At 35.2% G+C, this 26,307-nt stretch overlaps 1 protein-coding gene across 1 annotated transcript in view; it reads left to right on the top strand.

Annotated features, from left to right (window-relative positions):
- The window catches only part of ASCC3 (activating signal cointegrator 1 complex subunit 3), a 251,444-nt gene that overhangs the window by 73,621 nt on the left and 151,516 nt on the right, over positions 1-26,307 (top strand). Inside the window, exon 11 of the mRNA XM_059469026.1 lies at positions 19,865-20,029. Within this exon, the coding sequence (XP_059325009.1) occupies positions 19,865-20,029 (165 nt within the window). The remainder of the gene's footprint in view (positions 1-19,864; positions 20,030-26,307) is intronic.

The raw sequence follows: 26,307 nt of genomic DNA, 5'->3' as shown, positions 1-26,307 counted from the left end.
ACTGGTGGTGTCATTGTAAACAGTAGTGTTGTAAATGAAAAGAGAATTTGTGTAAGCTGCATTTGCATTGGCAAATACATTTGTCTGATTACTGAAAATAATGCTTTTCTTGAAGAGGGGAAATAGCCTGAAGGACCAAGTGTATTTTGACATCTCAAAGATTAGCTGATTAATTGTACTTTGGATGGCAAGGCAGAAGTGAGAAGTGAAGCAGAGACCACAAAAGCATCAGAGCTGAATAGGGCAAGTAGTTGTGAGAGCAACAAATGGCATCAGGACCTCTGAGTGATATGGATGGTCACTCTGATAGATTCTGTCAGCCAATTGACTCTGATATTAAGTCATGAAGGCTTTATTCCCTATTGGAATCTGATACTAATAAAATGGAATAATGCTTTTTTCTCAGGTTCTTAACTGCAATATAAAACTAATCAAGTCCAAAACTATTTGAAGCAAAAGAGGGCTATAAAGCTGAGGTGCCTGATGTTTCATCTACAGCTTTATTTTTCTCATATACCGTTTCTCATTTCCTGCACTTTAATAGGGTATAGAGATGTTTCTAAGTAAAAGCAAATAGTGAAGTTGATTCCTGCTACTTTTCCTGTGTACATTTTATTAAATTTTAGAGCATTATATTCTATGATATTCTGCAAGGTATGTGCTTCACACTTCACAGATATACAAAGCCCTCTGTTAGAGGCTGAATATGCATAAACTGTGACTCTTCTTATTCCTATAGTAAATACATGAGATAATGATTCTTTACAGTAATAAAGATGATGTTATCTTGACATGCATATCACACTCATTCAAAAATGTTTCAGTTTATGAGCAAGAATTATGAATGTTTTTAATTCAGAATATCGACAGCTCTTCTCCCATAATAGTAATTCACAGGATATTGTATTGTACTGCATTTTAACAGAAATCAACTGTAGAACACATTTTTTTTGAAGGCTGATTTGTCAGTTGCTATCCCATTTATATTACCACAGCATTTTGTGAAAATTATATTAAGAACTTCACTGAAAAATGGTGTAGAATGTACAGTCTAAAGTGTCTTTGAAGGAAGAAGATAGTGCTATTTCATTTTCTTGTCTCTTGGTGCTTTGTCCCTATCTAATCTCCTTTTTGCTTATTCTGTATATTTTGTCCATCCCTGTAAGCACTTACTCTGATGTTAGTCTTCTGCAAATGGCCTTCATCTCCTATTGCATGCCATTGGTTTTTACTTGGAGCTGTTGCAAACATCTGTATTACTCTTGACTTTAGATGCCAGTCTATTTCCTTCCAGAAACAAAATTATGCTTTGGATGTGTTAGATGAATAAAATCTAGAAATTTCTTTTGGTATGAGGAGTTAAACTTTCATGAAGTGGCCTTCAGAAGTGATCCAGCAATTAGAAAGCTCACAGACTGAAAAACCTTCTGCTTTTCAAGTTGTTCATTTCAAAACCAGAGTTTAACCTGGTTAATAATCTCTCTTCCAGTATGCCTAGAATGTAAAGTAGTGCTGGATTCTATGCACACCCCTGGTTTCAATAGCAGAATATCCTCTTTTGATCAAAATTTGGACTGGGACAGGAAGATATCAAAATCTAATTTAAAAGAAAGAAAGAAAGAAGAAGGGACTTGTCTCTATTTTGAGCAATTCAACTTCATGAATATTCCTTAGTACAACCTTGCTGAAAGAAAACTTTCTTTCTTCTGGATTTTCAAAGATATGCACAATCTAAAAAAATTCTTTCTTTCTCTAATTGAGGTTTCAAATGAAAAAAAAAACTGAAATACTTAGAACAGAAGTCTGTGCTAAAGTGGATGTCTGAGTCAAGAAGGATCAAAATCTTTTTTATAGTGTAGTATTTATGTGTCCCAAAGTCATCTCCACTTCACACTGTTGTTTCCATATGTATTTCCATTGTTTTAGAAGTTCTCATAGTGTGCAAAAAAATTTTTTCTACCTGATTCATTGATCATGCTATCTTCAGGCAAAAGTGTGTTTAAAAAAACCTACTATCCAGGATCTCTTTGAGGCAAGGAGGCTTGATGACATGCCACAGACTGTTACGGTTTTTTTCTGTCTCACTTTTAAATTTTTTTCTCTAAATGTTAATTGTAATTCTGAATTAGTAATTAGTTCTGAAAGCAAGATTATTAAAATATTATCAGAAGAGATGTGTCTTTGTACATCTGCAAGATTTGAAATGCTGTGGGGTGTTTTAAAGTTCTGACTGTGGCAGTCTCTTCACAGTAAGCAGTGTGCACTCCCAGTTGATAGCAGTCACACTCAGGTTTGTGACCAGCAACACTCAAGTCCTCAGCTGGGCTGAATTAATTCTCTTCAGCTTTTGGAGGGAGAAAATAGAATAGTAAAAGTATTTCAATGGATAAGCAAAAGGAAGAAAAGTTAAGGTTACTCTCTTCAGAGATCCAAAATAGGAAATAACAAAAAGGAAATGAAGACATAACCTGGATTAGATGAATCTGCACTTACTTATTTGCAGCTGAGGCAAATCCTCATATTTGAAGCCCACTTCCTTGCAGGTTGGGCTCATTACTGTAATGCTGATATGCCCATCTACCTCACCTCAGAAATGAGTTTCCAGGTTTTTAGCACTGTAGTGTTATTTCCTGACCTTTAAAGACAAGGAAGGAAATTTTCTGTGGGTGCCATTTTTATGAAGTCTATGGTTTTCCCAGTTTTCTTACTTCCTTACACCAACTTGGGCAAATAGTAAAGCAGGTGAAAAATTTTCACGTTAAACAGCAGAGAGGTAACTTTGGGCCTCTGATATTAATTCTAAAGGGTGACTGAACTCACCCTTTAATCCTCAAAAATAAAGGCAGTAAACTCTGTGACATCACGTGTAGGATTCTTGATTGTCTCTGCTGATGAAACCTATTAGGAAATAAATGAAGTTTGAATAAGAAATGAAGTTTGTATAAGAAATTGCTGGATATTTTTCCAGTGGGTTCAGTTAGTAAGCTTGTTGTTTGGTTGAAGTGTTGTCTGCATTGTTTCTGTTGTTTTGTTGCTGGAACAGCTACATTGCTTTCTCAGGCTGATGTTATCAGTCTATGCTTTCAGCACTGGACTTCCTTTTTTTTTTTTTTGGCATCAGTCTTCCAGTATTCTAGTGAAATTGTTGGAAGTCCTTCTGATTTATGACCCTTCCATTAATATATGTGCCTATGACAGCTGAGATTTTGCCAGTGGGGCAAAGTACTTATACATCATCAAACAGTAGCAGTTTGAATAAAAAATAGTAGTCCTTTATAAGGAACTGAAGGTTCTGTCTGTGACCTAAATTAGTTTCTTCATTTATGACAGATTTTACTAAAATCAATCTTCCCATGCTTCAGAAATTAGAATCACTGTTCTTCAGACATGCATTTACATTTTATTTGAAATAATTTACTTTTGAAATAGACAGACACAGTTGTTTATTTTGCTAACATGCCTGTTTGCTTGTTGTAATTGCATAATCTGTAGAATTTTAGTGCATGGTTTGACTAACCTACTTTGTGATTAATGTCACATACAATGATAAAGTGTGTAATTGACTGGCATTCTTTGCTATGACTCACTTGGCTAAAATCTCTTTTGACTGGGCGGAAAGGTGGGAGTTAATTTTTGGTTTAGCAGTAAAAACCTAGTTGAAACAAGGCCAGATAAAATTACAGACATTTTGAACAACAGGAAAAAAATTGGTTTATGTATTCTGTAGCTAAAGGATATAAGGTGGAGTTGCTTTGTAATTGCATTCTTGGTAGTGTGTTCTCTTTTATTGGAAATAATTATATTCATGCCTGACTTGGCTACTAGAAGTTTTTTCAAACTGCTTTAAAATCAGAATTTTTGAGTGTTTTTCTTTTTTCTTCCTCTATAAGTAATAAACTATTTGGCATTGTACTTCAGCACTTAAATGTTCAAATACAAATACTCGATTTGGATGAAGAGCCCTTGCTAGAAGTATATACTTTTGGTTTTTTCCTTTTCCTCTCCAGTGAGTACATTTTTCATTACTTTAGGCTTTATCAGAGCATATTCAGTTTTAATATATCTGTACTTTATGCACTTTCATAAATCACTGTCTATGAAGGGGTTTGATATTAAAATTTGTGCTGGTTTGGCTGGGATAGAGTTAATTTTCTTCATAACAGATAGTATGGACTGTGGTTTGCTTTTTTGCTGGATGCAGTGTCAATGACACAGGGTTTTTTGTTATTGCTGAGCAGCACTTTGAGAGAGTCAAGGCCTTTTCTGCCTTTTTCCCCATCCCACCAGGAAGGGTACTGGGGGTGCACAGGGAATTGAGAGGGGGGCACACTGGGACAGCTGATCCCAACTGACCACAGGGATATCCCGTACCACAGGCCTTCCTCCACAGAGCTGAAGGAAGGGGGGACATTCAAAGGGACCATTTGTATCCCCAGGTCACTGTTACACCTTGGGGTCCCCTCATCACCTGCTGCCAATGGGAAGTGGTGAATGAATTCCTTGTTCTGCTTAGAATGCCTCATATGCACCTTTACCTATCTCTACCCTGTATCTCAAGCCTCACTTTTACCCCATCCCACCAGAGGGGACTGCACAAGTGGCTGTGTGGGGCTCAGTTGCTGGCTGGGATTAAACCAAGACACAATGGAACTGAAAAGGACTAGCATAAAAATATAAAAAACAAACAAAAAAAAAATTTGTGATTTGGAAACGCCATTGTTCCAGACTGCAGGAATGCTGTTGCTCTTTGGTTCTATGGCTAAGACCAACAGTGTCACCTACAGGTGAATCAAGTAGATTTCTTAATTTTTCAAACAGATATATCAGACACTCAAGATAAGTTAGTTATTGAAAATAGGAAGTTCTGATTTAATAGTTTTTCATTAATATCTTGAATAAATTTTTCGGCTTATTATTGATATGAAATTAAGTGCAAATACATAATTCAAAATATTTTTATAAGCAGTACTAGCTAAAAAATTTTGAAATTGTATTTTAATGTGTATAGAAATTATTATTAGTAATATTCTGCCTATTTGCTATTTAAAATCAAATTACGCTGAAAATACGTGTAATTTATGACATTAAAGTACATTTAGTGTATGTTTTTACAGAGGTCAAAATTCATTGTTTGTCAATGATTCATCTCAATTCATTGTGGCAGAATGTTGCTGAAGTGAATATGAAATAAAATGTTAAAGATATGGCATTGAAAATATCAAATTAGTAAACATTATTTAAATCTGTAAAAGATTGCTCTTAGATTATTGCATCTGTTTCATCAGTACAACAGATATTAACAATGCTGAAGTTTTTCTGAAAATAGACCATACAAAATTAATGTATGTTAAGAGAGAGGACTCTTGTTCTTCAGCCTTTTTTTAGGGGTTCAGCATCTTCCTTTCTCTGTTGTCAGGTTTGTAATCAAATTATTACTTTTTAAAGGACCCTTCTTTACTTTTGCATGACTGGGACTAGTTGAATCAAATTCTGTCCTGACTTGATGGATTTTTAGGTGTATTGCTGTAGTGATGTGACCATCCAGTGACACTGAATCACATGAGTTGCAAAGTATTTGTAATGTTTTAAACTAGATTAAGCATATTTTCATCATCAGAGAGGCTGCTGTGTAATAAGGATGTGTGACTGTGAGAAGAAGAAAGACTGGTTGGAGCTGGTAAATTGCTCCAACTTCTGCATCAGAATAAATAAAGCTCCTAAGGGGAGGCTGCCTTTGAGCTTTCTATTCTTTCTATTCCTATTAAATTATTTATTTCCTTATATATATATATATATATATATATATATGTATCTGTCTATATACATATATATATATATATGTGTGTGTGTATGTATGTATATCACAGTCTTATGGTCTGAGTTTAAAGAGATTTGAATGCTTTTGTGTAGATTCTCATGTCAGCTGTTGCTTTTAGAGACCCCAGTGTTAGGTGGTTACCTTACATAAGATTCAGTAATAGATTTGAGACTGTTTCCTGTGCCTTCATAGGCACCAGTTTTGATGTGTGCTGGTTTTACTGTGGCTTTTTGTCATTTAAGAAAATACTTAAGACAGTGACAGTGAAAACCAAATGTTATTTCTTCATGTCAAAGGCACAATGCTAAGCACAAGATCTCTTTACTGCTCCTTCCATTTACTTTGTCTTTCTTTACTGTGTTTCGGACAGTCCATCTTATACTTGCCAAGTTGTATTTGCTGCTACATCTCTCAAAACAGATAAATGTAACGCTGATTGGGCAACCTTGTTATTGGGGTGGGGGAGGGAGGGAAGAATTCATTGTGTAGTAGAAAGTTTCAAAGACTTTTAATTCAGTTGTGTGCTGATATACAAAAATTATAGATCCAGTTTTATAGCTATAATATGTTCAGTTAGCTCAATACCTTTGTGTCATGCAGCATGATTCTTGAGTTGGAGTCTTCACTTAATGTCCTTCAGAAACCGCATTGTGTGTGAGGATATTATATGTAATGTAGCACATTACAGCAATATTTTCTGCACTCCATTGTAAATGGCCTTGCAAGTGAATGAGTTCAATAAGCTACTTCAGTATTTTTTTAATCTAGATGGAAACTCAAAGTCTTTCACACTTTAAAACTCTCTAGCAATCCTTTGTACGTTGTATTCCTCCTCAATGCCTCCAAACTCAGGAGTGGCTCATCCTGATGATCAGCAGGTTAGACAAGAGTGTCAGGAGACCTACAGGAGGAAAACCAAATATAAAAAAGGAAGCATGCAAGAGGTGGATGCAGGAGCAGCTGACCTGGAAGGATTGTAGTTGTGCATGTTGAGCATGAAGGGACAGGATTAGGTAAGAAAAAGCCCAGGAACACATGTGAAGGGCAGCAAGAAGGGCTTCTGTACAGCAAAAGAAAAATTGGAGAAAACCTCTGCTAAATGGAACAGGGTGCCTGATGCCAAAAGGCATGTAAATGGCTGAGGTGCCTAATGCTTTCTTTGCTTTGGCCTTTATGGTTAGGCCTGGTTTTCAGCAATCCCCAGCCCCAGAGACAAATGGGAAAATCTAGAGAAGGAAAATGCAACACTTGGAATAAAGTCAGGTTAGGAAATTTGCAGTCAAACTGAGTATGATACAAGTTAATGCAATCTAATGATATTTTCCCACAAGTCCTGAGGGACCTAGTCAAAATTACCATGAGGTCATTCTTGATTACCTTTGAAAAGTCATGTTGATCCTCTGTGTGGAAACAAAGCAATTTTGCAGATGACACAAAGCTGGAAGGAGTGGTTGACAGATCAGATGGTTGCACAGTAGTTTAGAGTAACTTTGGCAGGCTGGAGAAATGGGCCAACAGATATCTCATTAAGTTCCAGAGTTTATGCCACATCCTGTGCAGGAGTGAGGGAGTAATTTTATGAACCCATCCAGGCTGGGGCTGGTCAGATGGAAGGCAGCTTCCCAGGAAAAATAACAGATATTCTGGTGGAAAACAAAATTGATATGAGCAAGCAACATCCCCTTCATTCTGGGCTGCATTTCGGAATGGTGTTGCCAGCAGCTCAAGGGAGGTGGCTGTTCCTCTCTGCTCAGCCCTGGTGACACACATCTGTGGTGCTGGGTCCAATTCTGGGCTCCCCTTTATGGGAGCAACAGGGACATTCTAGAGCAAGTCTGGCAAAGAGGCATGGAGGTTATTGAGGGATAGGACATCTGTCACAGGAGGAGAGGGAAAGCAAGTTGGAGTCATTCAGTCTGGGTATGGAAAAACTCAGATAGATAGATGTGATGTGAGTACATTGTGTATTTATGCTTAAAGAAGACTAAGCCAGACCTCAGCAGTTTGCAGTGAGTGCAAAAGAGGCAGTGGGCACACAGTGCAATACAGGAAATTCTCTGTAAATGTGAGACTTAGTTGTTTTTTCCTGTGAGGGTGGTCAGACACTGAAAGTTTTTCTAGACAAGCTGTGGAGTCTTCAAAGACTTTGAGTATCACCTGAGAGGTACTGGATCCATCTCTGTGTGCAGTGTTCAGCAGACTCCTCTAGGTGACCCTGATCTGAGCAGTGGGTTGGATTGGTGGATCTCCAGAGGTGACTTCCAACCTTGTCCTTGCTGTAATTCTGTGAAAACCAAAATTAGTCTATTTTGATGGAATTGCCTATCTGATATTTACTGCCCGTATCAGTAAAAGATGAGCAAGGAACATTTTAGACACTATTTTGCCTGTTAAAATGTACCTGTGTAATCATTGAAGATGACATTTTGTCAGGAAAAGTTCAGATTTTCTTCCCTAGTGATGAAATGCTAATAAGCATTTTTCTTTTCATGTTTTTCTATGTAACATTAAGACTAAAATTCCTTAAAATACATTGTCTGAATGTTAAATTATGAAGTGCAATGAATCTCAATAAGTAAAAACAAAGAATGTCTCAATTTAAGTTCTTAAACTAATACCAGAGAACTGAAATTGAATTACTTTGTGGTATGAACTAGCTGCTCATCTGCATATGATTAACTAATGAACTTATTAAAAACACTAAATAAAATATTATAGGTTTTGTCTCAGGTTTTTTTGGTTTTTTGTCACTGAAGATCTTCAGTAAAAGTTGGAGGAAAGTAATTTTCAGGAGTCTCTATTACCATTAATATTTTATCTGTGAAGAATTTAAAAGAATGATTTACTTCTGTTTGGTTTAATGGTCTTTTATAGCTGAAAAGGTTCTGTGGAAAAGGTGTCTACACGTCTTTAAAATTACTTAGTAACTGTTTTGCACTTCCAAATACTTTTTTAAGCGCAGTAAATTTTAAGCGCAGGGTGAAAACGCAGTCTTTTATAGTTAATGCAAATGATGCATTAAGTTAGACCCTTTTCCCAGAGTACAATTTAAATGTACTCAGAAGTCCAATTATCTTTGATTTAGATGTAAAAATTGCAGAATAACAGCTGTGCCTGCTGAGTGAATATTCCTCTGCAAAAAGATAGCTTATTTGAGCAGAGTTGAGGACAGGTTGCTCAGGGAATGTTTGCCTCTTTTGGATCTTTTTCAAATTTAACTGCTTCTGGTCAGTAGAAAATACAAGTAAATTACAAAAGAGTATCAGGGCAATGGAGAGTTTATGTTCCCTAAGTTGTCATTTTGCACGTAACAGAATATCTTTAATTTGTCTAGTATTTATTACAATTTATTTATCTTGATTGTCAAGCATTTATTGTGATTTATTTGCAGAACAAACCCCAGAGATTATATTTCAAATTAATGCTTGCAAATAATTGCAGATAATAATGCTAAATTTGATGGCATTTAGAACACAGCTTTTTCTATACTACGGCAAAGAAAAATTTTAAGCACCTCTGACACTGAAGAATCAGTTTACATGCAATAACGATAATAAAATGTAGTGTAATTTAGAATAAAAGTAGAATATATGTAATAGTAGTATAAAGAATTCTTATTATAACAAAAAATATGTTGTTATCATGAAGTTCCTATTGGTTTATATTGTAGCATGCAGTACTAGCAGGAAATGTATTAGTAGCATATTAAATTACTAATATAGAGTAGAATATATTTTCTAGGCTATATGTTATACATATTTACCTAAGTTACCTATCACTGAAATTTGAAATGAGTTTTTTAATTTAAGTTTTTGTTTACCTTGTAAACTGATCTTAAAACTATATTATAAAGTAGTTTGAGAATTAATCTAATTTGTCCTTCTGAGAACACAAATGTAATATATATATATATTTTACTGTTGATAAATATTGCTCAAATATCATTTTGCAACACCCTGATCATGGAGCTTTCTTAAACTTCCCGTTAAATCTCCTTCAGGGCTTACCCCTCTTCATTTTTAAAAAAGGTTTGGTTTTTTTTTAGATGGAAACCTATTTTCAACCTAAATCCTAATCAAATTTTATTGCCATTGTCTTTACCTGAATGTGTGTCTTCCCCAGTTACCACTATTTGCTTTAGGAAATCTCTTGCAGTTGTAGTTATCTCTGTTCAGACACGTTTATTTAGCCTAAGCATCAGTTTATTTAAACTTTTTGTAAAGGTCATGCTTCATTTATGTTTAGTCATTCTCATTTTTCACTTCTGGACTCTCAGTTGGTTTGCACTTCTTGAAATAAGTTGCCCAGAACATAATGTATTGCCCCAAGATCATACTGCTGCTGAGCAGAGTGGAAGCTTTATTTAGCACATCCAGATAGCAGCATTTCTGCTCCAATGTGTAGAATCTTCTGTGTAGAATCTTGAAATTATATTACTGACTCATGCATTAATGTATCTGTTCTTTAACTTATTAAGCCATTTTAAAATTCATACTCCATCATGCAATGTGTTTGTAACACTGTCCAGCATAATATCAATGTCAAGTTTAGTGAATATAATCTGTAGTCTGTTACTAGGATTACTCATGAAAATATGCAGTGATTTTGAAGTGCATAGACTCCTGTGGAACTCTGTGTGATTTGATCCTTTCATTAGAACAGCAAACTGTTGATGTTTCCTCTTGGTGCTTGAAGAATGCTGCTGCTGAAATCCAAAGGGGATTCTAGTTCTTAGTTAATGTAACCAAAGAATATAAATCTGACAATCTTGCTGCCTGTTACAATAACCTTCAACATTGGTTATCATTAATATTAGAAGACATAATTTTCTCTGGAGTGTAAACTCGAAAGGAAAATTTCGTGAAATCACATTTGCACGCAAGCAAATGAATTGGTGTTTGAGTTGTCATTTTGTAAACTAGTGTCACAAAATTGACTTCTAATGCAGTTCTGTTTAATATCAGCATCTCAGCTGAACCAAGGCCTTTTTTTCTTCGTCTTACACTTAGTATGCCTCCATATCAGTGATTGCAGTGATTGGCTTGCATTGATTCTTGAAAAAACCTGATTGGTGACAAAAACATGGGCTTGTTCCCTGTTGTATACAAATCCGTGATAGAAAATAAAACTGTTGAGTAAAGGTGTGTGAAAAAGGATATTTGCAACAAAATGTCTATGTTGCCTTTTGGTCCTTTTTCACATAAAGTTGGGTTAATCCACATCTTGGGGTAAGGCTTGACAGGAGCGGAAGAGGGGGGAAAAGTCTGGGTAGTCTTAAAATATAAATAAATAAATAAATAAAGATTATCATTATGTCAACAAAAGTTATTCTGAACCTTTTAATATTTACAGTTAATGAGATATGAAGGACCCCTGTGATGAGTCTTAAAAGCATACCAGTATAAATAAATTGAAAAAACTGGGAGCTGAGCTAGTCTTTTGTCTTTGTCTCCTGAAGCTGTGCAACCAGAGCCTAAACTTTCCTTGCAGAACAGAGGAGTAATATCTTTGAAACCCTTTTCCTTGCAGCTATGAAAAGAAAAAGGAAAAGAAAAAACTTTAAAAACCCACAATTATCAGACAAAACCACCAAGCAAGCAACAATACTGGGTTTCTCAGAAACTTCAATTTCCAAGAAATCTCCTTGTTCTTACTTTTTCCTTGTAAATTCTTAAACAAACTAACAATTTTATCCCAAGCATTGCTATAATGATATATAAAAACATACACCAATGTATTCTACAGTCATGCTTTGTTGTTATTCTGTTGTATCTCTGTTAAAAATGAAAAAGGGGCTAGGGGAGAAGGAAATGCAAAAAAACACTGTGCAGATTTGAAAACAAGCAGGCTGGATGCAGTGTCTCAAGAGACAGGCACTTGCTCAGAGTTGTCAGATTCGATTAAGGGAGCTTTTGGTATCAATCAGACCTGACAGTAGCATATCAGAGGTTAGTAAAACTATAATTGCTGAACTGATTAACAGCAAACAGGAAAAGAGGGTAATGCTCTGGATCAAACTGCTTTAAAATATTTAGATCATTATTTAAACTTGAAGTCTGAGTAGCTAATTATATATCTTACAAAATAAGAGATGAATTTCACAAAATCATGCAAACTGTTCTTCCTCGCTGTGGTTTTTAAAATAAGGTTTGTACTGACTTTAAATAGACTTTTATCTGGGGAAAAAAGAATACAGAGAGCAGGTGCTCATATCCTATTACTCAGTACAACTATTGTGATTCTAATATACATTGTTTTCTGTAGTTTAATCTCAGACTAATGTAACTACTCCGCATGTAAACGACTCCATATTCTTTTACTAAGATTATAAAAAACTTAAGGTAAGGGCTTTCACATCAACAACAAAAGGAAATTACTATTCCTACTGTTTTATCTAGTTTATTTTTATTGTGTCAGAGTCTGTTGTATTGAGGTCTAAAAGTAGTACTGGAACTTCTAAATGAATTTTGTAATTTCTGGGACATCCAGGATTGTGCTGAAAGCATAAAATTTTAAATCTTCACATACAAACTTAAATCTGTTAGTCATAATTGTGAAACTGAGCATGCAGCAAATAAACTAATATTGAAAAAAATCAATTCAACAGAATTTGTCACAAGTATCTTGCTCTGCTAAGTCAATGTGCTGGTACATTGACAATCACATGCCTTTTCATTAGGTGGAATAGCTGGGTTCTGTAAAGGAACGAAAGCATTATGCCTTCCTAGGACTCCTTATAAAATAAAACATGCTGAACAGAGTTATGTTGCTTCAGTTAAAAAGTCATTGGATATTCTAAGTTCTGAGTGACAGCAGTTACAATCCCTTGTTGATTTCTGTTGTTGATTGACAATTGCTGTTAGCTTTGGTGACTTACAATTGCTTCTAATATGCATCAATATAATGCACCTCTTTTGTAAGTCTTCCTAGCGTGATGAACTCAAGTCTTTTATGTTAATACTTCTTGTAAGTGTAGCCCTATTATTAAATGTTTCTAAGATGCATATACATGTATAAATCTTTATTTGTGTATATATGACATTAATTTAGACCACAAATACATATTCAGATTTGTTAGAACATCCTCTTCAACTAAATGGGCATACTCTCATCTGCATGTCTTTGTATGGTAAGGAATCTGCTTTACTAGAAACATGATTCTGTTTTAACTGTGTTAAACACATCATCAGATGGTTGTTTCTGATCTACGAAGAGCAAAATACTTGCATTCATTATTTATTACTTCCTACCTCAGATTCTTGTTTTGAATTGCTGCCCTCTGCTTTACTTTCTGTATGTTTATTCAACTCCCTGCCTGAGTTCCAGCTCACATGAGGTTTTTTAAATGCTTGGATAAATCACAGAGTAAGCGTGCAATAAAAGAGGTATAAAACCAGCATTATGAAAATGACTTGCAGGTTGCTGCTCTTGTAACATGTTTTGATGGAGTTTTACCTCAAAGAGTGCCAAACTGGTAATATGTCCCTCATGGGGTGTGATATCAGCTATCTAATATTAAAAATTGTGAGAAACTCCAAAGTATCACTTATTAGAAGGGAAACATTTTCAAATTTATGAAGCCCCAGAATAACAGCTCTGCCTACAGAATTGCAGAACATGCTGCATTCCAATGGGTGTCTGCTCTGGGTGTAGTTGTGTGCAGTTTTACATGTCTTGATTTTTGCAGAAGTTAAGATCTGGCAGTGAGTTCCCTGCCAGAACAAACCACCAAGATAAATAGTTGCAGCATGAATTGAGTAAACTGTGTAGGTTGCCCCTGCCCCCTTGCCAAAAAGCTGTCAGAAGATGAGGAGCGCTGGCTGTGACTGAGCAAAGCTTCCCCTAGGATGAGGTAAGGGGAAGTTGTAGATGTGTGTAGAGGAGCAGGAGCATAGGGAAGACCAGTAGCAAGGTGAAAACAATAAAGACAAGGAAGTTCTACTAATAGAAATCGACAGAAGTAGATCTTTGAAAAAGTGTCTTTGAATAGTAACAATAAAGCAGCAGTGGCTAGAGCAGAATTCTTTATTGCTATCCATTCATGGTGAATCACTGTGCTGGAGACAAATTTAATGCAGGTGAGCATAGAAAGGGGCTGGCTCCCTGCCTTCCCAAACTGTTAGATCCATAGGGCTTGTATTTCATACCTATGCTGTGTTTTTTCTTTACCTGTATATACTAATGAATTGGGCCTTACAATTGTTTCTTTTCCAGCATCATTGAGACACTTCAGAAAACAGTTCTGTTTGAAATTCCCCTACTTTGAATTATGCTTGATTTCATCACATTTAATTTTAGCAAGAGAATTCCTTCTAATCTGCAAGTGATAAAATTCTTCCCAGTAGAATCTAATCACTGTTGCATGTTGTTAAAAGGCAAATTTCTGAAATACCTGGCAAGCATTTTCCAGTGCATAATAAATATTTCAGTTAATTCCAGGTTATATTTCAGCTGTTTCTGTCTCTGCCTCCCCTTAGTTTTGGCTGTGATGTCTTCAATGAGACATTTTTGTGCTAATAACAAAGTGAGTAACTCCAGCATCATTGGTCACTGAGCAGGAGGAGCACAGGAGGAGGCCTTTAGAGAACAGATGCTCACGTAGCCACAGGCATCAGAGTGGTTTTTTGTGTAATAAGATTCAGTTTTCTTTTTTCTTTCCTAAGGATACTGGTATATTGAGAGTTACTTAATAGAAACTGGGAAAGATACAAAGAAATGGTAATACAAAATGAATAAGAGGCGGCTGTTAAGAGGATAAAGCAAATAAAGGATGAAATTACAGTAGAAACTTGTATTTCTTGCAAATTTAATCCATGTTTTGAGAAGCAATATTGTGAACTTCACAGAGAAATATAAAATAAATTAAATGTTTGCTGTTTATATCAGAATTTGGATGGTTTCAAAGAGGAAATAGTGCTTTTATTTAGTTATCTTAAATATGAAAATATCTTTATTGTGCTGCAGGTGAAATGGCATATGGTTATGATACGTTTCTGGATCTTGATCCAGCTTTGGGAAGATAATTTCATTTTGGAAACTTCCCATAACATACAACCTTTATTATTGTGTTAATTTGGCATCCACAATATTTTCTGATGCAAAGGCCTCTAGATTTGTTCATGAGTTTGTTCTACAGTTTCTTTCTAGAAAGAATGATAGATTCTAATGCTCAGCATGTATAATAATATGAATTCAAACTTATATCTCAAATGTTTGAAAGTGTGTGTGTGTGTAGGTACCATTTTATTCTATGTTTTCACTGTTTTGATACAGTAAAGGAACCCATATTTCCATTTGGTGCACAGTGAAGGCACTGTACTGCTGCTGCTCTGTTTTCAGGATGGTAACATGCAGGCTTATTTTTGTAATGGTGCTGATACTCAGAATACCCAGTCTCATTACAAGGTACTTTTGTACTTTTTATGTTACAGAAATCTGTGTAATCACATAATTACCTGAGCATCCTCAAGCACAGGGCATGGGGCTTTTTCCCATCATCCAAGCTGATGCTTAAGCTGAGATCTGAGTCAACCAGTACTTTATACCTGGTTTGAGGATTATTTGGCACATAGGAAGAGTGATCCAAGCCTTTTCTGATTATTTTATGGCAACTAGAGTAATCAAGAAATTGGGGAGGAGGCAGGGTGTACATCTGAGTTTTGAGTTATTGTTGTGTATATGAAAAGGGTGACAGGTCAGATGAGTGACAGACGAAGGCTGAAATGGCTAAAAACTGTTCTTAAAAATGGTCTTGAAGAACTTAAAAGCAGCAAATTTTGTAGTATGGCATGCTATAACTTTTTTATGTAGTTTATTCTGAAATCTTTACATATGTGGTTTGGACCTGTGGGAGTGTAAATTTGAGGGAATTAACAATAGTTTTTCTAGGCTCAGAGTGTGTCCTAATTATTCAAGCAGAAAACAGATACTAGTCATGGGCAAAATGTATTTGGGAGAACTTAAAAGTAGCAAAGAAATTCAAATAATTGAGAGTAAGTTATTGAAAACATAAACCTTCCAGGGTGTGCCAACGGCTAGAAATGAATGTTGGCCCCATAGAAGTTAATGGAAGATCATTTGATTTTAGTAAGACAATAGGCCTTTTCAGATTAGGAAAACCCTCAAACAATGACAAATCCCAGCATTTTCAACATGTTGATCTTCTGAAACTGTGGTGAAAATGTAACTTCCTTTCACCATGAAATCTGGCTTCACAGGGGACTGAAGAGAAGCTGACAAAAATAATTAGCAAATCATGCAATTGTAGAAAAATGCATTTTCACTGTCTCTTGAAATTTTGTAAATTAGTGTTGAAGTTATCAGTTAGTGTTGTCCCTCTTGACATAATTTTTCAAAGTGAAATAATTAAAATTTTTTGTTTGAGTTCTTACCTGAAAATTATGTAAAACCATCTAGGGTTATGTTAAATAACCTCAAAGCTAAATGACCTAATTTTGAGTTTAAATACTTGGATTATTTCTTTTAAACAGGTAACTCCTTTGGTGCAATAGTGAAATTGATTGGCAATGCTCACTTAAGACTGAAGACTTTGTAAAAAGCCCATATTTCCCTAACAGAAAAAGTCAGTGTAGAAGAACAAACGATAATCATAAATACATTGGGAAAAGAGAAGTCTGTGCATAGAGAACCTTAACATGACAGTGACAATATTGACAGTTAACCCATTTCTATTCGGCCATATCCTAATACAAAAACCAGATTGAAATATCTTGCATGAGTTGCAGTTCATTAAACAAATGTGACACTTTATTTTCTAGCTGTTTCAATACCGAAAGAGGTGAAGTGGTGAAATAGCAATATAAATGAACACACTTCTCGGTGTGCTGAGAACTCAAGTCCATGTAAAAGAAAAAAAAATTAAAAAGATTTTTTAATATTTGTTTTCTGTGTCCTTGTCTTGCCCCCAAACAAAAAGCAGAATCCATTTCTGGAATCTGAGTTTTGGTTCTAAAGGATAAAATATATTGTCTCTGAAAATTAATTATGAAAAGAAATGCCACTACTGCATTTAAAACTAATAATGAGATGACTCATAATGCTGTCTTATTATTTTAATTGAAAAAAATCTTTGTTAGTCTTTGCTGATAGCAATTTCTTTTAGCTGATATTTTTAAATAACGTTTTATATATTTGAATTAAATTTATAATTTGCAACTACAAAGCTTATCTGTTTGGGTGGGATTTTTTGAGAATTTTTTCCCCAACTGTTATTTCTGTCTGAAAAATAAATGTAGTATTCTCTAGCAAAACATTCTCTGGAGATGTCTTTTCTTACTTGATATACTGTCTCATTTGGTATAGCTTTTAATTCAGGTCATTGCTTTGCATACATTGCTATTTTAAAATAAGATCAAAGTAAAACACCATTATAACGGATATTTAGTCATCACTCAGAAAGAGAAGAATTAATGATACAATATTAAATATGTGTCCTGATAACATGACTGACATTAAAAAAAAAAGCTGTGATCTGAATGTTGTCAATTTAGATTTAGCAAATTAGCTAAGTAGCTTGCATTTGTAGTATTTCACACCTTAAAGCCTTAATATGCATTGCTAAATATATTTCCTCACTGTTTGCTAATTAATGTTCTGCGGAAGTACAGCTGCTAATATTTTGTGGTTGATATGGCTCATTTTAAAGTGCTAACAGCTGCATCTGTAGTAGTGTTACATTTCAGTTCATAAATTATGGACATACATTTTTACACGTACTATTTTGTACAAGCATTTGAAAAATCTCTTATTTGCTAACAAAATGCACCCAGTAATATTTAAACAAGCCATGAAAATACCCCCCCAGATACCACCACTCCCTGAGATAATAGTGACTCAGTGAGTCTTTCATGTGTAAAGTTTTAAATGTTGCAGGAAATTAACATCTTTTTTCTGTAATATCACAAAGTCTCTTCAGGAGTAGCTCTTGGTAATTAGTAAAGACTGATATATTCTGATGGTAAAATAATTGGACTGGAACAATATTGTGTGACAGTGCAGAGAAAAATATTTTTCTGAGGGGAATAAATAGACACTATCAGAATATATCTTGTGGAGAAGACCAAGAGAATAAAAAGTATTTATAAATGTGTTTTGTAAGAAAGATTTTTTTTCATATTTTGAAAGAAACATCAGCACAAGCAATCCGGGAGGGTCCTGGATGCTCTGATGAGAACTTCTCCCTGTGTAGATAGGACTTGGAGGAGAGGTGCTTTGCTGCACCTCATAAAGAAGGAGGAACTTGTTTGAGATGTCAAAATTGAAGACAGACTTGACCATAGCAGCAATGAGATGTTGGAGTTCAGCATCCTGAGGGGGAGGAGGAACAGGTCAGAAAGGAAGCTCACCACCCTTCAGGAGACCAGAGTTTGGCCACTTCAGAGATCTGCTTGGAAAAGTCCCATGTGATAAAGTCCTGGAGGGAGGAGAGAGTTCAAGAAACCAAGAAAGCTGGTTAATATTCTTGCAAGTTTAAGACCCATCCCAGTGAATAGGAACTTGGGCAAAAATGAATAATAGGAGCTTTGCCTGCAGGAATGAACAAGTTGCTCCGGGTTGGTTATACACAAAAATGAAGCCAGCAAAGAGAGAGATAGAGCAAGGACATGCAGTCTGGGAAAAATACAGGGACATTGCCTGGCCATCCAGGATTTAAGTTAGGAAAGCTGAAGTCCAGACAGAGTCTGCTCAGGAATATTAAAGAAAACAAGATAAGCAACAAAAGGAAAACTAAGGACAGTCTGCAGCTGTTGCTGAATGAGACAGGGGGCCTGTGAATGGCACAGGACACAGAAGAGGCTGAGATAATGAATGCCTGCTTTGCACAGTCTTTACTAGCAAGGCCAGCCTTCAGGAATCCTGAGTTCCAGCAACTGGGGGAAAGTAAAGTGTACCCTTGGTGGAAGAAGATCAGGTCTTAAGAGAACAGGGGACACATATGTCTATAGTCTGATTGATTGATTGATTTGCATCCACAAGTGCTGAGGAAGCTCCTGTCATTGCAGTGTCACTCTTGATAATCTTTGATCAGCCATTGTAACCGGGAGAAGGGACCAAAGACTGGAGAAAGGCAAATGTCACTCCTGTCTTCAACAAGGGCAAGAAGTAGCACCCATGGAATGCCTGGCTGGTCAGCCTCCTGTGGGAAAGTGATGGAACAGCTAATCATAAAACAGTTTGCAGGTACATGAAAGACAAGAAAATCCTGTAATGAATAGTGTGCTTGGCTTCAGCAAGGGGAAGACATGCTTGGCTAGCTTGATAAATTTTTATCAAAAAGTGACTGATCAGATAGATGTGGGAAAAGCTGTGTATATTGTCTGCCTAGATTTCGGCGAAGCTGTTGATGGTGTTTTCTGCAAGATCCTCATAAAGAAGCTTGTTGATGTGTGGGTTGACTGAGCAGGCAGGAGAGGCTGATACACCAGGGGACTGTGCTCTCATGTGGAGGGACACTGACAGGCTGGAGAAATGGCCTGACGTATCTACATGAAACAATCAAGTTTGGAAATTACCATATCCAGGACTGGTGGAACTTGTTCAATCTGTTTTATCAGTGCAAGGATTAAGCAATCAAAAGGTACAATATGAAAGTATGCCTTAGGGAGGAAGCATTTCATAGGCAACTGGGAGCTATCAGGTCAAGCTTAGGTATGAGGGGAGGGTCTTAGTTGTTTACTGTGCTGTGAAGAGGGTTGGAAATATTTTATCACAGATTATTTTAGTGAAACACAACCATTGAATGATTATATAAGTAGTTCCTTCTGGATAGCTGTTTCAATGTTTTCATGTGGAAAATGGGGCACAACTTGAAGTTATTATTTGATATTTCCATATAGTTTTCCATACTGAATTCTGCTAATCGCTATCCAACACATGTAGATGCAGCCAACTGTCTCATATATAAAATGGGTAAAACTTAAGATAACTTCAAGTTCTACATTGCATTTACTCTGCTGTATGTTAAATTACTATATTTTTATAAATTTGCATATGCTTAATATTTCTTTTTTTTCCCTGCTCTACTAGATGCTTGTGACTACTCCAGAGAAATGGGATGTAGTGACAAGGAAAAGTGTTGGTGATGTAGCCCTCTCTCAGCTGGTAAAACTCTTGATTCTTGATGAAGTTCATCTACTGCATGAAGACAGAGGACCAGTACTTGAAAGTATAGTAGCACGTACTTTACGACAGGTAAGAGTGAAAAAATCCTTAAAATAATTTTGTTTTGGTCAAGAATAGATCGATGTCACTGTAAAAGGTAACATGCTTAGACAATTAAAGAGAAATGCTTAGGCAGTTTGCAATTTATTTTACAGCTGTTCTGTTTTAAAGCTGTGTATGAAGAATGTGGATTATTTTTGTCTTCTACTTTTCTTTCTGTGTTATAACAACTGTCAGATTCCTAAGATGCATAATTTATTATAGTTCAGTTCCTTATAATTTATTTGCCTAATTTATTCTACTGTACAAGTAACAAGAAAATTAAACATTTTTAAGCAAATAATAATCAGGCTAATGTTTTAACACAATCAGAATGGAAATGATTTTCTTGCCAGGAATGCTTATTTTCAATTAGCAGTTTTCCTAGTAGAATTTCTTTTTTGTTTTAATTAAGAATAGTGTCTTAAATCTAGATAAAACTTTCAGGACTGCTAGAAAAATACTACATAATTTTTAGTCTAGTATAAATGGTCCTTTTTTTTTCTCTATGATTTAGTGATATTTTCTAAATACCAAGATTTGAAATGGAAAAAAGGAGAAAAGGGATTTTTTTCTTGAATCTTGTACAAAAGAAGAATTCAGAGTTAGGCAATAAATAAGGTTGGCGTCAATAGTGGGATGTGCTTCTACAAGTAAAGTAAAATATGGAATTTGAGGATAAATAAAAAGGAAGGATTTTGGAAAAATAAATAATGGGAAGAGGGAGGATTGAGTGCATTTTTACTTTTTTTTCATGAACAGCAAAACTCTACCCATACATATAACCTGTAGCAAATTAAAATGAAACTAGTGTTTTTATGGCTCTATTTGTAGCATATTAAATGTTTAAAGCATTTTAGCTTTCAAGATGCTTTTTTCCCTTGGTAAGGCTACAGTAACCTTGTTAAGGCTTTTTGAATCATCTGATTCCAGCTCTGCTAAGAACAGAATGAAATTAATGTCTGCTCTAATCTGGTACTGCAAGTGTAAAGTTCCTGTGTAAAGAACAACATAAGTAACAATTCTTTAGAAGAATCTAAGTTTAGAGTGCCTCAAAGATGCTAAACTTGAGGTGTTTGATGTTGTATTTTCTTTCTTAAATGGTTTTGATAATTTTGTTTTTCCTTAGGTGTCTTTATAGTAAACCCTCTCAGGTTTTAGCTGTGATGATGATAATCATTTTCTTCACATCAGATTGCTAGATTTATTCATTTCTTACTGTGAAATTTTGTGAGACTAGTAAGATAGGCTTCAGCTGTCCAAAATAGATGTTGAGAGCCATTTTATCCGTCCTACATTACTCAGCTTGTCATTCCATTTCTGCTTTGTTTGGACACAAATCTCCCTTAGATCCTTCCCTTTTGTGTCTGTCAAGCCTGTGTAGGTAACTTAGGGGACATGAAATCTGAGGCAATTATGGTTTGGGTGCTGAATCCTATCTATATGCATTTAATGTAATACAGCAGTATCTTGCTTCTGCACTCATTTAAAAAATTAGCTCTTTTAAAAAAGGATGTTTTAATCTCCTAGGATTTCAAGGTTTGTTTTACCTACCGAGTTGGAATTTAATTCATCTGGAGCTGAAGCTACCCAGCTGTAACCCTTCCTTAAGGGAAACAGTTGGTAAATTAAGCAATATACAAGTTTTGAAACTGACCATCTCACTACCTTATTTATTCTAATTTGATAAGAAAGACAGTAATGGAGACCCATATGTATCTTTACAAGTAGGTACCTTAGGAGAGGGAAAATTTACAGTATAAAGGTACACTAAAAAAAAACACAGTTAAAAAGAAAGCAAAATTATTTGTAGAATTTTTTGGAATTGTGCTGTAGAAAACAATCGCTGACAAAAATATTTCAAATGGCAAGCTTCCCAGAGAGCCCAGGGACAAAGAAACAGGAGATGTTTTGTACAATTGTTTTGGTTTTTTAATATGAAAACAAATAATAAGAGGATTACTTTTTAAAATTACACTGAAATGTTATACTTCAGCATCTGAGCTTGCAGGCATAGTTCTATGAAGTTTGCAGTATACATCCACAGCTATGAAGTTACTGGAACTTTTATGCAGTAAATAAAGAAAGATAACATAATGTATCTGATTTCAGAAGAATTTTCCTGGAGTTTGGTGAAAATACTGTTATATATGCTCAAAGTGTAAAAAAAAAACCACACCTAATGTTTTAATATTACTTTGTGAGGAAAATAAATATATTGTTGTGTTTCCTTGGTTTTGTTCCTTGCCCATAATTCCATTTTATTGATAGTATTTTGATAGAAATTCATAAATGCCCCTGGAGCATGAAAAAAAGCCAGGATATTTAGCCCATCGCTGGAGAATGTCCTTCTGTCTTCAATGATTTCAATCTCCTCTCCAACCTTCCTGAAAGTTGTTATAGAACTTACTTTTCATTGATATCTATAGAAATATCATACTTGTTCAGTATTCATGCACACAGGAAGTAAGAGTAATTGTTCACTTCTTGAAAAACAAAAAATACCCCAAGGACAATATTAATCTGAAATGTCCTTATGTCAATTACAGCACTGTTGTAATTGCTGAAATCAATTACCTGATTTGTATACTGGTTTCAGACATCCAAAATATTGCCTATTTTCTCTTCATGTGTAGTAGAGGGACAAGTAATTCAAAAGAAAATCCATTGCAGAGCAGTAGTCACTAGATCAGAACTGGAGGCTGTAGTAGCTGACATCTGTTCTGGTCAATATCGTTGACATTTTCCCACTTTCTGTACTGTCACTTTTGGCTCCTGCAGGAGACAGTGCATTCAAACAGTGTAATTTTGATCTGACCTAAAACAGTCATTTCTTTTATCACTTCCATGATAAATTTCTTGAATACTACTTCAGCCTTTCCCATAAATCACTAATAACAACTCTAATAATGCATGTACCTGTAGTTCCATCTGAATCATACTTGCCTTAGCTTGTATATGAGGCAGTGTCATGATTGCTGTGCAGGTCAGGATGTGCAGTGTAGTGCCTTTTACCTTTGCAGGGTTTGTTATGCTGTCTTAGAGACAAAGCATCTCTCGTTTCATTGGAGGTATGAGGAATATTTTGATAAGATGGTGTACAACAGAAAAAAAAGACAGTGGATTGAGGTTTTGTCTTTTTAAGAATTAGTATTCATCTAGATACTTGGGCCTACAACTGTGCCAGAAAAGAATGTTTTGAGATCTGTATTGATATTAGGTAAAAATACAGCTATCCAAATGCATTCTTAAAGCAGGAATATCCTGATGCATTCACAGGTCTGTCCTAATTTGTACCTCAAAATACTGGAATGATTGATGTAGTTTCCCCCAGATGAACACTGAGTCACACCACTTACTGTAAGACTTTAACACGCTCATTTTAACTTATGGCATTTTTTAGAATTAGGTTTTATTTAAACCTGGAAGGAGCATATATATTGGAATTGCTGACAGTTTTACTCATAGCAGAATGAAGGGCATATTTGTGCATGTTTGCACTTTTCAAATTTTAGAGAATGTTTTTGCAAGTGATTTAAATTGACTTTGCTAAACATTTTGGTGGGAAAATTGCTCTGAGCTCTGTTATATACTGTAGGTATAACATCAAACAACTTATTTGAATCCAATTTATAGCTTTGATGTTTAAAGTTTTAGTCCAGAGCATAATGCAGATGTAAAACTGAAATGCTTAAACTTTTTAATCAAACTTTCCACACTACTGTAATATACTAAGGTTATTAGCTTGAAAGAGAAAAATTTACAGTTTTTACAGGCCACTGAAGTATTTTGTTATAATTATTCAGAGATTTTGATTACTTCCTTGCTGCTTATGGGTATTTTTCACAAAAAAAGCATACTGAATATTATGCTTGAGTTATACACAAGTTTTAATACCTGTTCTCAATATGTGAATGATAAATTAAATAAAAGAAAATCCATATTAAGAACTTTCCCAGATTTTGGGATACCAAAGCTGCCATCTTAGACAGACAAATATTGTTTCTCAGAACTGTCTCATTTTCCAATTAAAGTTTCAGTTGCTTTATGTCTTTCTATCAGATCAACAAATTTAGTATAGATGGGCTAACACAGCAGTACAAGGAATCGAGGAGATTCCTGGAATACCTAGATGGGAAAGGCCTCCTGCAGGCAATAGAGGACTCCACAAGCAGAGCTGCTGTGCTGCACCTTTTACTCATCAGGAAAGGAGGAGCTTGTTGGGGAAGTGAAGATCAAAGGCAGCTTTGACTGCAGTGGTCACAAGATGTTTGAGCTCTTCTTCCTCTGGAAATTCTCATATTTCCTTTCTGAGCTTTCTTTCCTCATGCTCCCCTATTTAAGGAGCTTTTCCCTTCAGTAATAATATAATTTTCTTTTGTTTTCCTTTGCATTTTCAATATCTGTAGTGCCTTATTATTATCTCTACCTTTTTTTTTTTCTGTCCCTTTCATTCACTCTTTTACCTCTTACTAGAGATCATTGGCAAACAAGTTCAGATGTTTCTCACCCAAAGCCAAATGTCTAATTGTTATCAAATTAGGAATTTTTATGTGCTTGGAATCCCATTCTTGGCTTTGATAATTTGATCAATTTAAAAAAAAAAGTCAAGATTGATAGCTAATGACAAAAAACCAGCTGCTTAGATCTGTCTATCTTTTATGAAATGTTTGCCCACTGTAGTTCCTATAAGGGTCTTTTTGGGACTAGAATGACCATGGCATTTCATTGGGTTCTTCAGTTCTCTCTTAAGTGACTTCTGTTAGTCTTTTGTCTCTTTGATATTCCACATATAAACTAACCAAGTTACCTAGCATCTTTTATTAAAGGATAAACCAAACAAGGTTACTGAAGCCTCCTGCAATAATTTATCCATTTCAAACTATAGTGTTGTGGGGCTTTTTTCCACTGGACTTTCCTATATTCACAATTGTATTTGTAAAACACGGCAGCAGAACTGGATATAGATAAAACTTTTGTGTTCGTTTGGTTCTGGCAGATACAGAGGTAGAGGGATTCCCTTCAATTATGCATTTCTGTGCCTTTTATACCTTTAAGAACTGCATGTATTTAATTTGTTCACACATCTTCAGAGCTTGCATTCAGGTACTTGTTTGTTAAATCCTCAGACAAACCTCTTAATAGCTGCTGCAGGATTAGCTCATTGATACAAGAATGTTTCCTGAGAATAGTGTTTCATTTTGCAGCTATGGCCTATTATAGAATGAGCTGAGTGAAAAAAAATTTAGTTTGAATGGGGCTATCAGCCTAGATTTATCTGTATGGCTGAGACACACATCAGTTATATTAATTCTGCCAATCACCTTCCTTTCTTGTCGCTAACACTTTCTTGTTTTGTACTGCATATCATCAATAAAATTATTGAATAGTTGGGCTTAAAAAGCAATTAGAGGAATCCCTTTTTAATGGCTATTTTTCAATTATAAGTTCTTTTAAAATCTGTCAGTTCATCAGCTTGTGATAAATTTCATACATGTTTTCTTGCTACTCTGTGATGCTATTTTTAGGCAGTATGTCATGCAGCTGTATGTCTAAGGAGTCTTACATGAGTCTATCTTATCTTTTGTTGTGTAAAAAATTATTTTTTAAAAACTATTTATTTGAAACAAAGCCTAATCTCCATTGTTTGGAAAATAGTTATGTATCAGACATTTTGATTAATCTTCAGAAGCTTTTCTCTTACTGTGCATGGAAGGGATGTCAGGAAGTCATTCTGCATCTCATTTTTTATTACTGATAGGTTACTGTTTTCCAATTTAGTGACACACCTGTGGAGTTTAAAATGTAATAGTGATTGTCATACATTTTGTGGTCTTTCATATTATGGTAAAGCAATGAAACTAATTTGTAGAAAGGTTCAGAGATATTTTTTGTTTCTTAGTTTAGGAAACAAAACAGTAAGCAGAGCATGAAAAGGCATTCTGTCAGTCAGGAAAAACTGACACTGTGCCAGGTATAGAAATCTCTTAATAGATATATGCAAAATGTCATTTCTTAAAACAAAGTAATGCATTCCTAATATTTTGCTGATGGAGAATAATGTGGCTTCTAATGGTGCTTTCTGTGTGGTTACATTTTTTCAGTACCTCTAGATTTTAAAGTATATTCTAAATGGAGGACTGAGATCACAGTATTTTCAGGGTTCATTGGATGCAGAGTAAAACTAATAAAATTACTTAACTAGATGGTTGCCTAGTAACAAATGCATTCTGTGCAGAGTGAGTTGTAGATAACGTCCTATATAGAAT

This window comes from Ammospiza nelsoni, chromosome 3 (assembly GCF_027579445.1).
Source record: "Ammospiza nelsoni isolate bAmmNel1 chromosome 3, bAmmNel1.pri, whole genome shotgun sequence".
Taxonomy (NCBI): domain Eukaryota; kingdom Metazoa; phylum Chordata; class Aves; order Passeriformes; family Passerellidae; genus Ammospiza; species Ammospiza nelsoni.
The sequence above is the reverse complement of the archived record's forward strand: the minus strand, read 5'-3'. Positions and strand labels throughout refer to the sequence as shown.